The sequence below is a fragment of the Schistocerca cancellata genome, chromosome 2, assembly GCF_023864275.1.
Source record: "Schistocerca cancellata isolate TAMUIC-IGC-003103 chromosome 2, iqSchCanc2.1, whole genome shotgun sequence".
NCBI lineage: Eukaryota > Metazoa > Arthropoda > Insecta > Orthoptera > Acrididae > Schistocerca > Schistocerca cancellata.
In genome coordinates, this window is record NC_064627.1 from 527,153,204 (window position 1) to 527,172,859 (window position 19,656).

General features: G+C 37.2%; 1 protein-coding gene across 3 annotated transcripts in view; it reads right to left on the reverse strand.

Moving 5' to 3' along the window:
* Positions 1-6,888: 6,888 nt before the first annotated feature.
* The window catches only part of LOC126162072 (phenoloxidase 1-like), a 243,090-nt gene continuing 230,322 nt past the window's right edge, over positions 6,889-19,656 (reverse strand). For 2 of the 3 annotated variants that reach the window (XM_049918338.1, XM_049918339.1), the window contains exons 13-15: positions 10,662-10,797; positions 10,125-10,348; positions 6,889-8,240 (exon numbers count right to left, since the gene is read on the reverse strand). In XM_049918338.1, the coding sequence (XP_049774295.1) occupies positions 8,022-8,240; positions 10,125-10,348; positions 10,662-10,797 (579 nt within the window). In that variant the 3' untranslated portion in view covers positions 6,889-8,021. Of the gene's footprint in view, positions 8,241-10,124; positions 10,366-10,661; positions 10,798-19,656 lie in introns of those variants that run through there. The other variant, XM_049918340.1, reaches the window with a different exon arrangement.

Consider the following 19,656-nt stretch of genomic DNA (forward strand, 5'->3'; position numbering starts at 1 on the left):
GTTCACGCCAAACAGCAATTGGATGTAAATCTAACACATGCTTTCCCTGTGATAAATGGATTATCAGACCTTGATGCACAACTGATTAACTTACAAAACCTAGCAGGGCATACAGTTCAGAAATCATTTAGCAGAAATTTAAGGTTCGTCAACCCAGTATCTATAGAACACTTCAGAGAAAGTTTTAGAAATGTTGATTGGGGAGATACATATAATTAGCCAAATGCTAATGACAAATGCAACATATTTCTTGATAAATTCATATCCCTTTTTTAACGTTGTTGCCACCAAAAATATTACTAAATGTAACCCAAAACAGTTTTCAAAGAAACCTGGGATTACTACAGATATCAAAGTGTCTTCAGAAAGAAGAAGAATATTGTATGAGACAGCAAGAATAAGACCCAGAAATAATTTTACACTATACGAATTATTGTAACATACTGAGAAAAGTTGCCATAAAATCAAAAAATATGTGTATTAGATGAACTTAACAACTTGGACAATAAAATCATCAGTATGAAATGTTGTTAGAAGAGAGACAGGAAAAGTTACCACTGGGGAATGTAGTATAACTGTTAAAGAGAATGAGATCATCTTAACCAACAGTACACAAGTAGTTAATGTATTTAACAACCATTTCTTATGTGTACATGAAAAAATTGATGAGAATAGTTCAAAAGAAAAAGCCAAGCAGTACATGGAAGAGTCAGTTTTGAGAAATCCTTGACGATTAATTTTCATCTAACAACATCTAACAACCTATCGTAAAATAAATATTGTAAAATAAGGAAAATCCTTAACTATTTGAAAAATAAAAAGGTCTGTTTGAGTAGAGACATCTCTAACTAGATATTAAAACAGTGTGGAGCACTTACAGCTGAAGTTCTGAGTCACATCTGTAATGCATAACTAACTCATGGTATTTTTCCAGACAGTTAAAATATGCCATTTTCAAGCTTCTCTTCAAAAAAGAGGACGTCACAGATGCCAATAATCACCAGCCAGTATCCTTGCTAACAGAATTTTCAAAATCTGTTGACAAAATAATGTACCGTGGTTAATCCACCTCTACAGTAATGGGATACTTAGTAAATTACGGTTTGGATTTCAAAAATTCTGTTTTGCTGAAACAGCAATTTACAATTTCACTGCCCACATAATAGAGTTTTTAAACAGTAAAATGTCACCAATAGGAATTTTCTGTGACTTACCCAATGCATTTGATTGTGTGAACCATGACATTATGTTACACAAATTACAATTATATGGTACAAGTAGAACAGCATGTGATTGGTTTAAGTCATATTTACCGAGCACAAAGTGAAAAGTTTCTTTACAAGGGTCAAGTGATCTACAGAATTTTCCCACTTCATCTAAGTAGGGTGAAATTACATTAGGTGTTCCACAGGGTTCAAATATGTGTCCCCTAATGTTCTTGATATATGTGAATGATCTCCCTTCTTATCTGAGAAAAGAAGCTAAACTGACTGTTTGCTGATGATACAAGCATCATTATTAATCCAGTAAAAGAAAAGCATACAAATAATGTCTTTGGGGAAGTTATTGATTGGTTTTCTGCAAATGGGCTTGCTCTGAACTTTGAAAAAACACAGTACATCTAATTTTCTACAGAAAGGAGTACAGTTCCTCCATTAAATATAAAACATCAACAGAAGTCAGTAGCCAGGGTAGAGCATATTAAGTTTTGTGGTGTACATATAGATGAGATTCTTAATTCGAAAATTAATAGTTTGGATCTCCTAAAGCGACTAGCTTCAGCAACTTTTACAATGAGAATAACAGCTAATTTCAAGGATACAGAAATTAGCAAGCTAACATACTTTCACTCTCTGATGTCAAATGGAATAATATTTTGGGGTATCACAATACTTAGGAAAAAGTATTCGCTGCTCAAAAGAAAGTGGCTAGAATAATGTGTGGGGCTCATAGTTGCACATCTTGCAGGCATCTGTTTAAAAGGTTAGGAATTCTTACAACAGCCTCACAGTAAATTTACTCAGTAATGAAATTTCTTATCAACAACATGGACCAGTTTAAGAACAACAGTGAGATTTATGACTATAATACCAGAAGAAAGAAAGACTTATACTATCCTCTACTTAACCTATTGTTGGAACAGAAAGGGGTAAAATATGCTGCTGTAAAACTTTTTGATAAATTACCAGATAAAATAAAATGTCTGACAGACTGCAGTAATAGTTTCAAAAATAAATTGAAATCGTATCTCCTTGACAACTCCTTCTATACCATAGATGAATTCTTGAATAGGATAAATAAATCTATAAGTATAATATATGCATTTTGTGCTATTTGAGGGAATGGGGTAGGTAATAAAAATTTTAAGCTTAAAAAAAGAGAGAGAGAGAGAGAGAACCACACACACACACACACACACACACACACACACACATCATGATGCATACGTGCATTTTTATGCATTTGACATGTTCCACATCACAACTGTTTCCATGAGATTGATAAGTGGAACATGTAACTATCAGCTCACACCCATGAGCAGTCAAAACAGTTTCAGGCATTATATTAAAGCCACCCTCATGGCAGCAATATTTCCACTTGATATCCTTAACATCAGGTTGCTGCAGAATTCTTGAACCTATTCTGAGTTCAAAGACAATAAATTTCCTTAAGACGGAAAAGCCTCTGTCCATAAACCAGTGCAAAACTCAACTTACCCTTTTCTCAATGGATATTCTGTGACTCAAGGATGAAGGACACCAGCTACATTCTATATTCTTAGATTTCCAGAAACTATTTGACACAGTGAACCACTGCTGACTGTTGATGAAGGTGCGAGCATATGGATTAGATTCCCACACATGGGACTTATGAAATATTTCTTAAGTAATGCAACTAAGTACATTATACTTGATGGTGAATGTCCAACAGAGACAAGGGTATCATCAGCAGTGTCTCAGGGTAACGTGATATGACTACTCTTATTCTCTATATATATATATATATATATATTTAAAAAGAAAGATGATGAGACTTACCCAACAAAAGCGCTGGCAGATCGATAGACACACAAATAAACACAAACATACACACAAAACTCTAGCTTTCGCAACCAATGGTTGCCTCGTCAGGAAAGAGGGAAGGAGAAGGAAAGACAGATTGGGTTTTAAGGGAGAGGGTAAGGAGTCATTCCAATCCCGGGAGCGGAAAGACTTACCTTAGGGGGAAAAAAGGACAGGTTTACACTCGCACACACACACATATCCATCCACACATACACAGACACAAGCAGACATGTGTAAAGGCAAAGAGTTTGGGCAGAGATTGTCAGTCGGGACGGAAGTACAGAGGCAAAGATGATGTTGAAACACAGGTGAGGTATGAGCGGCCGCAGATTGAAATTAGCGGAGATTGAGGCCTGGCGGATAGTGAGAAGAGAGGATATGCTGAAGGGCAAGTTCCCATCTCCGGAGTTCTGACAGGTTGGTGTTAGTGGGAAGTATCCAGATAACCCGGACGGTGTAACACTATATACTCATAAATTATATGACAGACGGGCTGAGCAGCAGACTGTGGCTCTTTACTGATGATGTCACACTGGGTGATTGTTGGAGTTCATGAGATTGTTTAGACAAAATTTCTAGTTGTAATTAATTACAGCTTGCAGTTAATGCAGATGAGTAGGAAAAACAATTCTGTAGTGTTCAAATACTGCCTAAGTAATGTGCTGCTTGGCACAATCACTTTGATTAAGTATCAAGGCATGATATTGCAAAGTAAAACGAAATGAAATGAGTATGTAAGGAGAGCAGCAGAGGCAGAGACTGGTCGACTTCAGTTTATTGTGAAAATTTTAGGAAAGCGTAGCTCATCCACAAAGGAGACCACATATAGAACTCTCTATTTCAACAAATTCCCAAATACTGCTTGATTGATTGAGATCCCAACCAAGTCAGTTTAAAGGAAGACATCAAACAAATTCAGACACATGTTGCTAGATTTGTTCCAGAGGGTTCAATAACTATGAAAGTATTACAGCAATGCTTCATGAACTCAAATGGGAATCCCTAGAAAGTAAAAGATGTTATTTTCATGAAAGACTGTTGATAAAATTTAGAGAACCAACATCTGAAGCTCACTCCAGAATAATTTTATTGCCACTAACATAAATTTTGCGTAAGAACCATGAACACAAGATAAGAGAAATTAGGGCTTGTCTGGAGACATATAAATAGTTGTTTCTCCCTTGTTCTATTTTTGAGTGGAACAGGAAAATTACTAGTAGTGGTACAAGGTGCTCACTGCCAAGTGCTGTGCAGTGGCTTGTGAAGTATCTACAAGGGTTGTAAGGAATATAGAAATGCCAGAAACACAACACATTACCATGTCTTGTATGGTGTAGGAAATCCTTTGGCATTTGAAAAAGTTTACAGTCATCTCAGAATGGACAAATTCAGGCCCAGTACAGATGTCATGGAAACCTTATACCATTTTTCCTGCAAAACAGTGGAAAGTACAGGAAGCTATAATGCAGGTGGCTACCAAACATCACTGTTCTATCTAAAATAGACCACAGTGTTTTATAATATACAGTTCACGTGACATTGGTGACTAGGTTAGATGTGATAACTCATCTTCCTGCTCATGGAACCAGACCTGGGCCTTGTGAGCTGTGTGAACAGGGGCACCGTTATCTTGTAACACAGCATTACCATCAGGGAATAAACATTCTCCCACTGGATGTAACTAATTAGCCAAATGTTTACATAATCCTTGGAAGTAATATTACCTTGTAGAATAACCATGGGGGCCCAGGAATACCATGATATGGCCACCCAGATAATCACCAAACCCTCACAATGTTTCACTCTTGGGATGTAAACTTGACCAGATGTTTGAAAGAGACTGAAACATGATTCATCCAATCAAATGACTTTTCCCATTGCTCCATAGCACAGGTTTTATGGCTTCAGCACCACATTTTCCTATTATGGGCATTTTAATCACCGATGAGTGGTTTTGGAATTCCGAATCACCTTGCATTTCCCTGCTTATGGAGCTCCCTTCTTGTCGTCTTGGTGCTGACAGGGTTCTCAAGGCTGACATTCAGTTCTGCAGCAACCTTTGCACCTGTTATCCTCTTATGTTTTGCCACAATACTCTACAATAACCATCTGTCATGATCACTCAACACACACATTTGTTTATGTTGTGGCTTAGTAGACGATGTTTTTCTGCTGTCCTGTATGCAGTATAAATCTTCAAAACAGTACCTCTTGAAACACTAAACACTTGGCTATGGAAGCACCCACTATTTGAGCACCCCTGTATGTAGGTGTAGTTGTATAAACTGATACTGGGCACAATTGCAATAATTTCCCACAAATAAGTGTAGATTTTAATGTCTCATCAAAATCAAACTGTTGAATGAGTTATTTCAGTGTTTTCATGGAATGACCTATGGAAAGGACATTTGGTTCTAACCGGATGGTTGGGTGGGCATTATAGCCCTACTACTCCAAAACATGAGTCCATAGTGTTAGACCTGATGGGCCATTGCTCATTTGACGTATTTTTCTACAACCGACAGGTCCATACTTTTCCAACATTTTGTAAAATTTTACACTGTGACTTTTCCAACCTTCATCACTGGGTATGAGCCACACCAAAACCTCTTTTGTAATTGAGTGGTGTGTTGCATATAAATGAAGGATTCTTAGATGCCCAAATTTTTTATATTGTGGAATGTGCATAAAGTAGCTGCAAGATGCTCCAAAATACTCACGTCAACTGTCATTATATTTTTGATGGAAAAAGTTACTGAGAAATTATAAATACCCTTTCAAAGCACTCACAGAAAATGCCCCCCTCTCCCAAATCAACCAACCACTCACAGAAAAAAGAATGTTTGGATATGAAGCACTTCTGAAACATCCCCAAATCCCTTAGTCTAACTACCTCCACCAAAAACACAATTTTATATTGCAACATTACATTAGACTCATAATAAAGCTATTAAAAACATCAGGAATTATTTTGTGAATTCTATAAAAAATATCAGAATGACAGCAAATAAACATAGTGACAGAATTATGAATGGAGACATTTGTTTCTTTTTTAAAGTGTTATATTTTGCATGCAGGTACAATCAAAATTTATCGACTGGCATGTGCTACAGTTGCATGTTCCATGTAGCACTAAAAGAACCGCTTTTACATAATTATGCTGGTCAGAAGCAAGTTCTATAGCATCATAGACAGAAAACCTAGTAGCTTGTAATTTCAATCAAGAAATCTGGAACTGCAAAAAATTGGCTGCCTACTTTGTCTCTACAATAGAGCCAGCTAAGACTAGCTACCAGAAACTACCTAAATCCCTAATCTGTTAACAGTGACACATTTAAAATGGAAGTAATTATGTTTAAAAGAAAATGAACCGGTTGATGGTGCTTTTGTAACAGTAAATGACAGGTGACCTTACACCAGGTTAACCATCAAGTACAGAAAAAGCTTTTGTTTGCAGCTTCATACTACAGTTTAATATTTCTCTGCATATAAATTAATTACATATGAAGCACACAAACAGATTTCTATAAAACTGATGTCAAGGTTTCCTTTAAAAGTTACTGAGCACAAACATTCTGCAAGCTCACAACTGATTGAATTAAATTAGACAAGACGACCAAAAAAAAAAATACATCTGTTGAAGATGTTCACACTGAGACTGCCATTTTTTGGCATTGTTCCATTGTACCAGTCTTTACTAACAGGTAAATTATAGAAGTCTACATATTCATTAGAATTTTTTCTTCACATTAAATCAAATTCCATCATTTATTGACAATACAGCATTATGCTTCAAAAAGGATAAAAAGGGGGGGGGGGGGGGGGGGAACATGGTGATGCACTTGTGCTGTTGAACAATAATTCTCCATATACAAGTTAATATGGCTTCCAACCTACATTCAACAGCAATATTTTTCAAGTCTTATTTGCTCACTCTTTCTGTATGGTATCTTTTTCCATCATAGCATCCTAGGTCCCTTTCCTTTCCAACTACATATACCATTCCTCTTTGTATTGCCTTCCTTATATCTCATATTCTTCCCATTTCCCCCTCATTTGTTTATCATATTAATGTTATGTCCACTGCTAGCACAGTAAGAATGTGTGTTCTCATTATCCTTTATTTTTTACATGTTGTTTCCTCAGAGAACATGTGGTAGGTACTTTAATTAACAAACAGTGACACAACTCCCATTTCCTTCATTACTGTTCTGATTACTATTCCTACTAGCATTGTGTTGTGATAAAATATAATTACAAAGTTTATTCTTTATGTCAAACAAAACATAATTTGAAGCATGTCTTTCATAGGAATGGTACAAATAATTTTGGTTAAATATGAAATAAAATAAATGTTTAGTAATTAAAAATTTACTTTGTTCCACTATTTGTACTTTGGCAATGTTATGGTATTTTATTTCCTATTTACAGTTAATCAGAAACATGCATATGCAATAACAGTATGCTTCACGTAGTCATTACTGCAAGAGAGAAAGAGAGATATGAAAAACTCACTGTTTCTACTATCTGGTGATTGGCTTCATTAACTCCCAATTGGGAGTAAAGGTGACTACTCACCAGAAAGCAGAAGCACTGAGTCATCAAAAGACACACAAAAAGGATGAAAACTTTGCATGTCAAGTTTTCACTCTTTTTTGTGTGCCTGTCACTGACTCAATGCTTCTATAATTTGGTGAGTGGCCTCCTTTACTCCTAAATAATTTACATTCTGCAAGAACTATCCTTGTCATGCTTATGTATCATATTTTATTTGTTTGTGTGCAATGAATGTTATTACAACTTTTTATGGATATACAGATGTTTGTGTTACATCAAATTACTCAGGCCCATGAGAATTACGGTTTAATGCTCACAAATAAATTATTGTTGGGAACTGTATAATACACAGCAACACATATCTGGTATCCTCAGACATTAGAATATTGTACATCTGGCTCAAATAGTATAACGTGAAGCAACAACTTTTTTGTTGAATCTTATTTTGACATCAACCACTTTCATGTTGGGTGTGAGAAACTGTTGCAGGGTGCTGACTCCAGCACGAGGCATTCGATCAAATGGATAGCCCATTGCTCTTGTGTCTGGGAAGAGGCGACGGCGCCATCCACAGTAGCTAAAAGGCTGCTGACATCCCTCTGGTGGTGGTTGCTCTACCTATGGAAAAATAAATCACACCCATTTGTCTATGTCAGTTTATAATTGTTGTCACGTGAAAGACTCAAATCAAAATTTCATTTACTTGTTTCTCATCAACAACCTATCTGCATTTCCAATGAAAATAATCAGTGTTTGAATATATAATATGGATGGATAAAAAATGTGTTCAACAAGGGATTGCAGGAGAAAACACATAACAGATGTGGAAATGCATGAGCTTTCAGAGTCAATGGTTCCTTCTTCTGGGAGCAGGGATGCAGGGAAAGAAATAAGGATGAAGGAAGAGGACTGGAGAGGTTTCAGAAATGGGAAGCATTAAGGAAAGTTTCCCAAAACCATGAGTCAGGGGAGGTTTAGCAGACAGAATGAGAAGGAAAGGCACTGTAGGGAGGATGTTCATAGATGTCCCACTCGAATAACTCACACAGGAAGACACCACTGGGCAGTATATAGACATGCATTGTCATGCAACACAACATATCTACATGAGAGCTTGCCTCTTTAGTGGTTCTGTGGAGCCTGGCAAAGACGTTCAAAGGTAGTACACAAAGCAACATTATTGATTGTTGTGTTAAAGGTCATGAAATCAATGAGTAGAGCCCCTTCACATTCCTAGAGTATGGAAGCCATCAGATTTTTTAATTGATGTAGGTTGTTTGAACTTGTGAGACTTCTTTGGCATCTGAGGATTATGCCAGTCCATAGACTGTTGCATCAATGTAGGGGTGTTATGGGACAGCCATGTTTCACCTCCTGTAACAGTCTGGTCAATGAACATATTGCCGTCTCTTCTGTAATGCTCCAAGAATGCTAATGCAGCACCCATTCTCATAGCCTTCTGATAATCTGTGAGCACGCATACCACCCACTGTGCACTGATTTTATGATACCCTAATGGTAATTTCATATTCAACTGCAAGCACAGATTTTGTTATACCATAGTGTTAATTTCACACACAATTGAAAGAGACATTTCCTGACATTTTTCACGCATGTGGCTAATTGTGAGTGGTCAATTCTCTCAAATGATGTGATCCACCTTTCGTTTCAGTGCATCTGCGATGATGGAGGGTACCCTGATCTCTCTTCATCATGAACATCTGTTTGCTTATTCTTAAACATTATGTACCACTTTTGAACACTGGCTGCTTTTATTACACCTTCACTATAAATAGGAACAAGTCAGTGGTGAATATCAACATTTTCCACATGCAGAAAATGATTAACACCTTGTACCTCACTTTCGGCAAGATTTGCAATCAGTACAACCACTGTTACAGCTAGGTCTCCACTTACCATATGACAGTGTTCAATTTACAGCCACATGTGGCAACTGCCACATCACTGAACACCAGAAACCAATGAGAGGCTGCCACAAGACAGGTGCATGGACTGTGTGTGCAAACATTATTTACTTTCAGGATGTCCCTTTATATAAAATCTTCTAGGAAATTGAAATGCCTGAGGCAGCAATAAGTTCTGCAGTCATTGTATTTGCAGGCATCATTTGATTTTTTTGTGCAGCTAAAGTTAGGTATTGATCCCATTTTGGAGCAATTGTCTTGGGTCAGTCTAGTGGTGACCAATGGCAAAGATTCCCTGTGTCTTGGAAACATCACCAATCCCTTTTGATAACCATAAATGACACATTCAAAGATGTTGAAATGGTAGTCTATGTTTCATATACAAACACAGGAGCCATATGATTTCTCTGTTGCATTATAAAATAAACTTCATCAAGTAGCTATACTCTGTTCACAACAAAGCTGCAGAAGCATTATGGTAGTAATACAGTGCCTTTCATCATCTTCAAATGTGGTATCACTAGATGTTACATGTAAATTTGAAGTAGGGGTAATAAAAATTATCTTAATAATGTACCTTATCAATATTGTAGTCGGTTATCATGACGAACAGTTCTGCTGGAAATCCTTCAGTTGTGCCCTTTGGGATAAGCATGTGTTGTGGCCATCCACAGCCACAGTAAGCAAAACCTTCTTCCTTTCTTGGGTCAGAACTATTTAAATTACTAAATGTTCGTTCTGATGGAACTGTTACTGATGACTCTATTGAGTGTCGCTCATATTTGTTGCAACCAGGATCCACTAGAAAATTGTATATTCTGTAAGAATGGCATAAAGTCACATCCATTGATTCCACACTTTATTGTGGTGCCTGTCCATCAAACAATTAAAATGTCAACATGCATGACCTCAAGTAAGAAAGAAAAGACCCTCAATAACTGAACTTTTTCTAAACTACATAAACACTAAATAATTAGTAGAGTCATTATGGAGTAATTCTGTTAGTGCAATATTAGACTATATTTTTACTACTGAGTACCTGGGTTTCATTCACTGATTAAGGAATCAATCCCCAAGAACTAATCAGTATATTGTCACATTCAGCAATACTTACTCCTCACAGTGAAGTGATCAAGCTCTATGAAGAGATGTTTCTGATCTCGAAATAACATGGGAACACCACGTTCATCATACTTTGGTGCCATAAATATTCTCAACGTACCCTTTCGAGGAGGTCCAGCATTGTTGACCTGGGTTTTATGAAAAAAAAAAAAAGATGTAGTTATTATAAGGGCACAAAATAGAAAATAAAAATTACAAGGTTTTAAAAAATGGGTAAAACATGTACTAAGTTTCTTAACCAATGTTTTATGACTTTGTTACTATGCAGTTACAACATCTAAGGTCAATTAAGACAGTGCTTGATTAGTTTCTGACATAATGGCTAGAAGGTAGAGAATCCACAGCTGAAGACAAACAAAAAAGTAATTAACATTTTCCTGTAATTTTTCCCAATAGCTCATAAACACCCTGATGTTACTTTTGATGATGAATTATGGTAACATGCAAAGCAGTGAATTAAGGTTCAATTCAAGAGCAAAATTACTTCAGTTAATAACCCATTGTGAATGTCTTGTTTCAAATATGTACTTACCCTCAGTGCAATTTAAGCGTTTTGTCATTTATGTGGTTTAGCACATGAATAAGTTTAACACATTGCTGTTGGTGACTGCTACTACTGTAACAACAATGCAAATGTATAAATAGCTGTTTATAATTGAGAACCCTCTGAAGACAGAGGGCATCAAAAGAGCTCAGAAGAGCAGAAGAAGACAATTGTTGTGCTAGGTAGTATGTTGAGGCATCCGCATTGCTCACAATGGGGCAAAGCAGAAATCTTCCTTATGCATCATCTCCAGAAGGATTCAGTGGATGAAAACAATGGAAGACATCTGCTCTTCTCTAGTCCAGCCAGTTTCCTGTCTAATTGGAAAAGAGTTCTAAGCTCCATCGAACAGAGAGCAGGCAGACCATGCGGGTGCCTGCTGCGGTCTCTGTGTTGCATGCTGTGGCCTAGTCAAACAGGAGGCAGTCACCCATGGTACACCACCCTTACTTGCAGCAGCCAGCTGATTGGTTGTGATTTTCTACAGAGATTGCAGTGGGCAAGTGCTGGCAAGATGGCAAAAGAAACAGAAAACAGGAAAACAGACTTGTTGTGTGACAATGTATTTTTGCACAAGACGCAACATGTTGATAATAAAAATATGATGAAAGAAGGCAGCAGTATGGGCAGAAATAGGTATTTTATTTATTTATAAGTAAATTCATTGTTGCATTATACATCACACTAGATGTATGTAATGAATGTATACATGTATGTATGTAGATGTATGTAATGTAAAATGGAGTTCAGTTTAAATTATAATACGCTTATGCAAACTGAAGGTGCTGTTGTAGTATAATTTAAGCTACTAACATGTTATTTACAAAAAATGTGAATTATTGTTACCTTACCACTCATGAAAAATGAAATGTCAGTGAGTAGGTATGTATTTTGTGCCACTTCAAAGGAAGTTATGTAGATAACATACCACTAAGGCAACAATTTCTGCAGTATCAACTTGTAACTTAAAAAGACTTGCCACTATTGAGTGTGTGTATGGAAAGCATTTTCTACCACATGACTGGCCCTGTAAACCTAACGTTTATTGAAAATTGCCTTCCAAGACTGCTGATTTGGGAAAAGGGTGTGTCAGATACATTTGAAATTTAAACTCTTCATCACAAGTCAGCAGGTGAGGGCAAGGGCATGTTTGTCCATGATAATTGTTCTGGAGACCTTGTATGAATTTGCAGAATAACAAAGTTTTCAAAAACTGTGCTGTCAGAGTGTCTGCCACAACTACCCAAGCTGACAAAAATTGTAATTGTGATCAACAACTGCATGCAGAGCAACTGAAAAAAAGATTTTTGTAACAAACGTAAATTGATCCACAGTTTTTAGGACACCATATTCACACATATTACCCAACTATACTGCCAATGTAGCTACAAAATTTCCAATATTCTAGGAAGCTCATCTCAGTTTTATTTCACGTTTCTTATTTTGGTTGTACAATATTGTGTGGTTCTTGACACATTTCAAGCCTCCCTGACAGTACGATTCAGGACAAATTTGTAATATATTACCAGCATTTTTGAAACTGAAATCTATGAACTAGCCATACACAATACTGTGTCATACTGTCAGGCCACAATATTGTATGTGCTTTACTAAACCACTGCATTGACTGTTCTCTACAGAATACAAGTAGGTATAGATCTTAATTGTTTTCTATTGAAGGGCACCACTAAAATATCAAACAAATCTCTTTTGTGTCTGTCAGTTGTTTCCTGCAAATTTTCTCATTCTCAATTTAAAAAAGACACAACATACCCAGTTCTGCAGTGAACACATAGTGCAAAGTGGGGCAATCACTCTGTTATAGAAATAATTCAAAAGCCAAAATTGCTTAAATACTGTTTACTGGATAATCGGTTTCAACACACTAAAGGTGCCATCATAGGATATGAATGTAGATTAACATTTATAAACGATTTTGATAATTTTGTGACAGTGGTTTTATATCAGCTGGACTGAATCATGTATCGTTATATCCAAATGGTTTATAAATGTTAATCTACACTCAGATCCGATGATGGCACCTTTGGTGTGTTGAAACCAATTATCCAGTAAACAATATTTAAGCAATCTTGGCTTTTGAATTATTTATACCCAGTTCTGCACATCTAGAGATACTATGCCAATGATAGGTGTAACATATGGTGAGGAAATAATAATCAGGATAAAAACTTCCAAATTTTTATGTAGGCCTACTCATATTTATGAGAATTCAAACTAGAAAAAGCAATTTTTAATCCCCTCAGCCACATTAGCACTTCAAATCATTGCTAACCTCGGGGATAGAGATATGAGTACATAATTGTATTTTGCATGTTTTTATTTAATAATATCCTATTGAATAATGTTCTGGAGAAAGTCATGTTTAAGAAAGAAAGTTTTCATTGTTCAAAAACATGCTGTAACAATAATATGTGGTGCTCACTCACAATGACCTTGTAGACATCTCTTTGAGGAGTTGCGCAATTTGAGTACTAATTTGCAGTTGTGTATTTTCTCATGTAGTTTGTTGTAAAGAATGTAGTGATTCAAGAATTTCTGTGTAAATTCCAGAACCACTCAACCTTCTATCATCTTGAACACACAATATTCTAGATACGAGTGTGGGATGATAAAATCCTATCTACTGTGTGTCACATGTTTGTGTGCACAGGTTTAAAATCAGTCGTGGGAAGAAAGTAGAGGCCGCAGTCGAACGGCACCAACAAGTACCTGTCGGGCAATCCATACAGGTCATAGTGCATGTGTAAGGAAGAACCATGGAGATTTTATGCCGCTCTGTGCTTATTGTGGCATTGACTATTGTTATGTGAAACAAGAACAGTTGAAAAAGTACTCTTGTAGACTCTTGACTCAGCCTTGGTAGAGGTAAGATGTACTTTCGGATTCATTCTAAGAAAGTCATTGTAGTCAAGCCAACTTTCTTTTAACTGTAACTCATTTTGTTTGTAATGTTCGACGGTACAAGGTACTTACAGAAAGTTGCATATGTATGTTGAAAGTGTGAATTATGTTGTGCAAGAAAGTCAAATACATCGTTAACTGACAAAAAGGAAAGTTTGTGTGTCTACTCATTTTATAAGTAGAAAGGAGGCTTAAAAGTTCCTGTACCTAGCTCTATTTGATTGAGAAGAAGTCAAGAGATTTTCCAGCAGCCGACTATCCCATAAAGAAGAGTGGCTGCAAAGTTCCAAGTAAGTCACTTTGTAAAGAAGTGGAATGTGGCTTGGGCAAATAAATCAGTATAACCTACACCCACACTCACACTTTAAGTTGTCAGAACATTAGAAGAAATCCACTACAGTTCAGAAGGAACGATGATGTATGTAATTACAATACCACAAGACAAAATGACATCTATTATACCACATTAAGGTTACCTTTAGTATAAATAATGGTAGACAATATTGCCACAAAACTTTACGATCACTTGTCAAATGATACAAAATGTCTGGTGGACAGAAAACCTAAATTTGAAAACAAATTGAAACAGTTTATCCTTGACAACTCCTCCCATTCTGCAGAATTCTATTTATGTAATATGTAAATGATGATGGGTATAAATTATTAAATCATATTTGTATTTCAAAAAAAGGCTTGTGAATCATCAACATCTAGTCATATTTATATATGAATGTAAATTGATTCAACTGCAGCATTGCAATTAATCATACAAATGATCTATTGAAACACAGAACTAACTAACTTAGGATAAGAATGATTCTCAGTTATTACTTCTATGATTTAAATGATTAATGGAAAATCTCATATAGAGATGTGAAACAAATACTAACAAAGAGATAGAGGGGCTGGCCAGTACTTACCTCAGCTCAGTACAGCCGATAGATACACACAAAACAAAACCGAAAATTTATGTTCCTAGCTTTCGGAACAAATGTTCCTTCATCAGGGAGGAGAGAGAGGGAAAAGAAAGGGAAGGAGGGAAAGGAGATTCAGTTACTCACAACCCAGGTTATGAAGCAACAGGGAAAGGAAAATAGGGAGGGTAGCAAGGATGGAGGCATGGTTGTCAGAGGGAAGCCAAAGATATTCTACTGTACGTACTGTGCCAGCTTCAAACCAAAGAGGATGCATACAGAAGTAAAGAGGAATATAGTATAAAGATAAACACAACTATGCAGAATGAAAAGATGCGTGAATGGCTAAGAGGAAATGGAAAGAGGAGAAGACTGAAGAGTAAATGGGAGTGAGGTTGTTTAACGTAGGTTCAGTCCAGGGGGATGGCGGGATGAAAGGATGTGTTGGAGTGCAAGTTCCCATCTCCGCAGTTCAGAGGAACTGGTGTTGGGTGGGAGAAGCCAAATGGCACATACGGTGTAGCAGGTTCCTAGGTCCCTAGAATTATGCTGCAGGGCATGCTCCGCTACTCGGTATTGGGCATCTCCTAGGCGGACAGTTCGTCTGTGTCCGTTCATGCACTCAGCCAGTTTAGTTGTTGTCATGCCGATGTAAAAGGCTGTGCAGTGCAGGCATGTCAGTTGATAAATGACATGTGTAGTTTCACATGTGGCCCTGCCTTGAATTGTGTACGTTTTACCAGTAGCGGGGCTGGAGTAAGTGGTTGTGGGGGGATGCATGGGGCAGGTTTTGCAGCAGGGTCGGTTACAGGGGTAGGAACCGCTGGGTAGAGAAGGTAGTCTGGGAATATTGTAGGGTTTAACAAGGATGTTACGGAGGTTAGGGGGCCGACGAAAGGAAACTCTGAGTGGTGTGGGGAGAATTTTGTCAAGGGATGATCTCATTTCAGGGGTTGACTTGAGAAAATCATATCCCTGGCTGAGTAATTTGTTGATGTTTTCGAGGCCAGGATAATATTGGGTGACAAGGGGGATGCTACTGTGTGGTCTGGGGGTAGGAACATTGTTGTTGGACGGGGAGGAATGTATTGCTCGAGAGATCTGTTTGTGGACAAGGTCTGCAGGATAGTTGCGGGAGAGGAAAGCACTGGTCAGGTTATTGGTGTAATTGTTGAGGGATTCGTCACTGGAGCAGATACGTTTGCCACAAATACCTAGGCTGTAGGGAAGGGAGCGTTTGATGTGGAATGGATGGCAGCTATCAAAGTGAAGGTACTGTTGTTTGTTTGTGGGTTTGATATGGACAGAGGTGTGGATGCGAGCTTCAACAAGATGAAGGTCAACATCCAGGAAGGTGGCTTGGGTTTTGGAGAAGGACCAGGTGAAATTCAGATTCGAAAAGGAGTTGAGGTTATGGAGGAAATTAAGGAGTGTTTCTTCACCATGAGTCCAGACCACACAGACCAGAGATTATTACAGTTCACTTTTTTGTGGAGGGGAGGCTGAGGTCCAGAGTAGGGCAGCACACAAGGTCACAGGTTTGTATGACTGATGGGAGAGTGTCAGTGAGATGTTGAATGAACTAAATTGGCAGGCTCTTGAAGGCAGACAGAAACTTTCCCAAGAAAGTCTAATAAAAAAGTTGCATGAACTGGCTTTAAATGATGACTGTAGGAATGTAATACAACTCACTACATATCACATCCATAGGGGTTTTGAGGATAAAATTAGATTAATTACAGCCTGCACAGAGGCATTTAAACAATCATTTTTCCCCACATCCATACATGAATGGAATGGAAAAAACCCCAATAACTTGTGCCGTGGGACATATCTTCTGCAGTGCACTTCACAGTGGTTTGCAGAATATGGATGTAGATGGAGACTTCCAGAGCAGCTTTGTTGACTACTTTGTTACATTTAATGGTCCACAGTCCCTAGTATTTTGGGGGTATATGGGTTAATCTCTACTACCTTTTCAATCGCAAATGCATGAATCATTTAAGTGTCTGTCTATCTTCACACGCTAGATTAAAACCATCAGATGGTGGTAAGAAACAGAAGACACAAGTACACAAAACTTAAGTATGAGGAGTAGAGCAAAACCCTATATCTTAGTTCCTATGAATATAATGTCATTACTTCATCCTTACTTTCTGGAACAAGCTAGTGAAAGTTCCCAGGTAATACTTCAGCACGGACTTTCTGTGGTTGTGAGACAATTTTTGCAAGGTATTTGATTGTAGGTCGCAGCATTTGTTTGCTCACATTCTTATTTTCATTTTATGGATTCAGAGAGTAGAAAAAGGGTTTTTAAAACTATTAATTACATATTCACTTAGCTTAATACAGCAATTTTAACTGAAAATTATTTTAGAATGCAGTGCCTAAAGTTTCCACATTTATAAAGACACAAAACAAAAAAGTCAAATATCAAAGCATTTCTCCTATGCAATACTTAGAAAATTTTAGTTTATATAGAGCAAGAATTCTATAAAAATTTTTGCTACTAAGCTAAATACAAGTATTCTAACTATTATATACACCCAGTTGTAAAATTTCAACATGAATAGTGTTACATAGCCTGACATTGACTCATTTTGCATCATTATATTTTGCTAATGACCATCAAAACAGGTAACTAACTAAACTATATACCATCAGATGGAAACCACTCGGGATGGCCAACAACACTTACAACCAAAGATAATGTATTCCAGACAGATGATGTATGAACTTTACATAACTACTGTTAGGATACCTTCATTGGCGTGACTGGTTTCTGAATCACCAGTTTCATTCTCAAATGTTTTGTTCATCACTTTTCCATATAGCCAAAATTATAAATCAAAGTGATACAGCTGAATAAGATATTTTTATTGCACTAATGTCCTACCAAATTTCTTACCTTTTTTGTCTTTAGTGCAAGTTTGTAGCATCCTTGAATCAAGGTTTTGCACTTTGCAATGCTGCCCCACGAAACGTTCCACATATTAAAATGGTTGGGTACCATACATAGTGGCAAAAAACTTGATGCTACTTATTTTGCTAGTCTGCCTCAGTTCTACATATTTAATTATCACAGATTCAAGTTCTCACTGAAGCTAAAGCAGACAAACTTGCTCCAGTTTTGAAGGTAATGAAATTTCACCAAAAGCATGGTGTCTCTTAAAATACTGTGATCATCTGTAACTGATACACAGTAGCACTTCATTCCATACACAAGAAGAAGAAATTGAAAATGATGCAGAAAAAGACTTATTGTCATGCTAAGTCTGAAATCAAGTACCAATAATGAAAGCAGGATGTCCAACAATCACTAATTTTTTATACTGAAGGCATGCTTATTGAGTACATACATAAAGTACAAACTGATCTTAATTTCTCACCTTGACAGAGAGTGCTCCTATTTTACACAAAATGCTCTAGTAAATTACAATATTCCACAAATAAATAAATCTGGAAATGTTCCATAATTCACCAACATTTAATGATAAAGAGCTGCAGGAAGCAGCAGTTCATCCAATGACCTGAACACTGCCAGCCAGTGATTATAACCACTACACTATGGCAGATTCCACGCAGCAAGTGGAAATTCTCCTCCTCCCAGAAAAATAATGACCCACTGTTTTTGAGTGGACTAGAGCTTCTGAGTTCTGGATCTACTCTATGGCCCTTCATATAGATTCACTTGTGGATTCTCATTTTCTAGTCAGATTTTCGTATCCTTGTGATGCCTGTAATCTTACATCAAGAGCTCATTGTCATTGGGCAAATCTAGCTGTTCCTTAGATTGGAAGCCCATATCTTTGATCAGCACCTCAGGACTATATAGGGCTTTATGTGAAAGACATGGATGACATCTCTCCACATCTACCTCTTCAATGTAGGATCATCATTCTTGACACTGTAGGTCACATCTGATATGTCATGTAGATTATGTACTGGCTAAAGTATTCTTTTTTTCCTCTAGTCCAACCTTTTACACAGGTGTAAGGTACAGTGATGTAACTCAGATAGCCTCTCCTGCGCAAATGTCAATCTCACCTTCCAGTGGTGCATGCTGTTGCCACAGACAAGGCTATGATGACCAAGTACTGGTAGAATAACCAAACCATGCCCTGGCGATTGTAGGGCAGGACATTCCCTCCCCACCTGTAACATCTTAGTTGGGAGCAAGTGCCAAGGCTAAGAGGTGGCAGCCCCATCATGGCAATCAGCTGTTGGGGGATAATAATCTGCAACTGCTTAAAATCAATATATTAAAGAAATTAAGGGCAGAAGCCTGACAGACCTAATAACAACAACATTTTGACATGATGAAGGACAAGATTATTGGCTTTTGGAATGTTTGAACCTTATACCAAGCTGGGAAATGATCACAATTCAGAGCAGTAGCAGATCCTGAGAGAAAGCAAAATGAGATGGAATAATGAGGACCTTGAGGGGCATATATTTCTGTATTTTGGAAAGCTAAATAGTGATGACCTACATGTGATGGAAATGAGATATGCTCAATAAAAGAATTAAGAACAACTTGATAAACTGCAAGCCCATGACCAAGAATTCTCTTGATAATGTTCAAAAGGAGAGTGAGAAACGAGTCC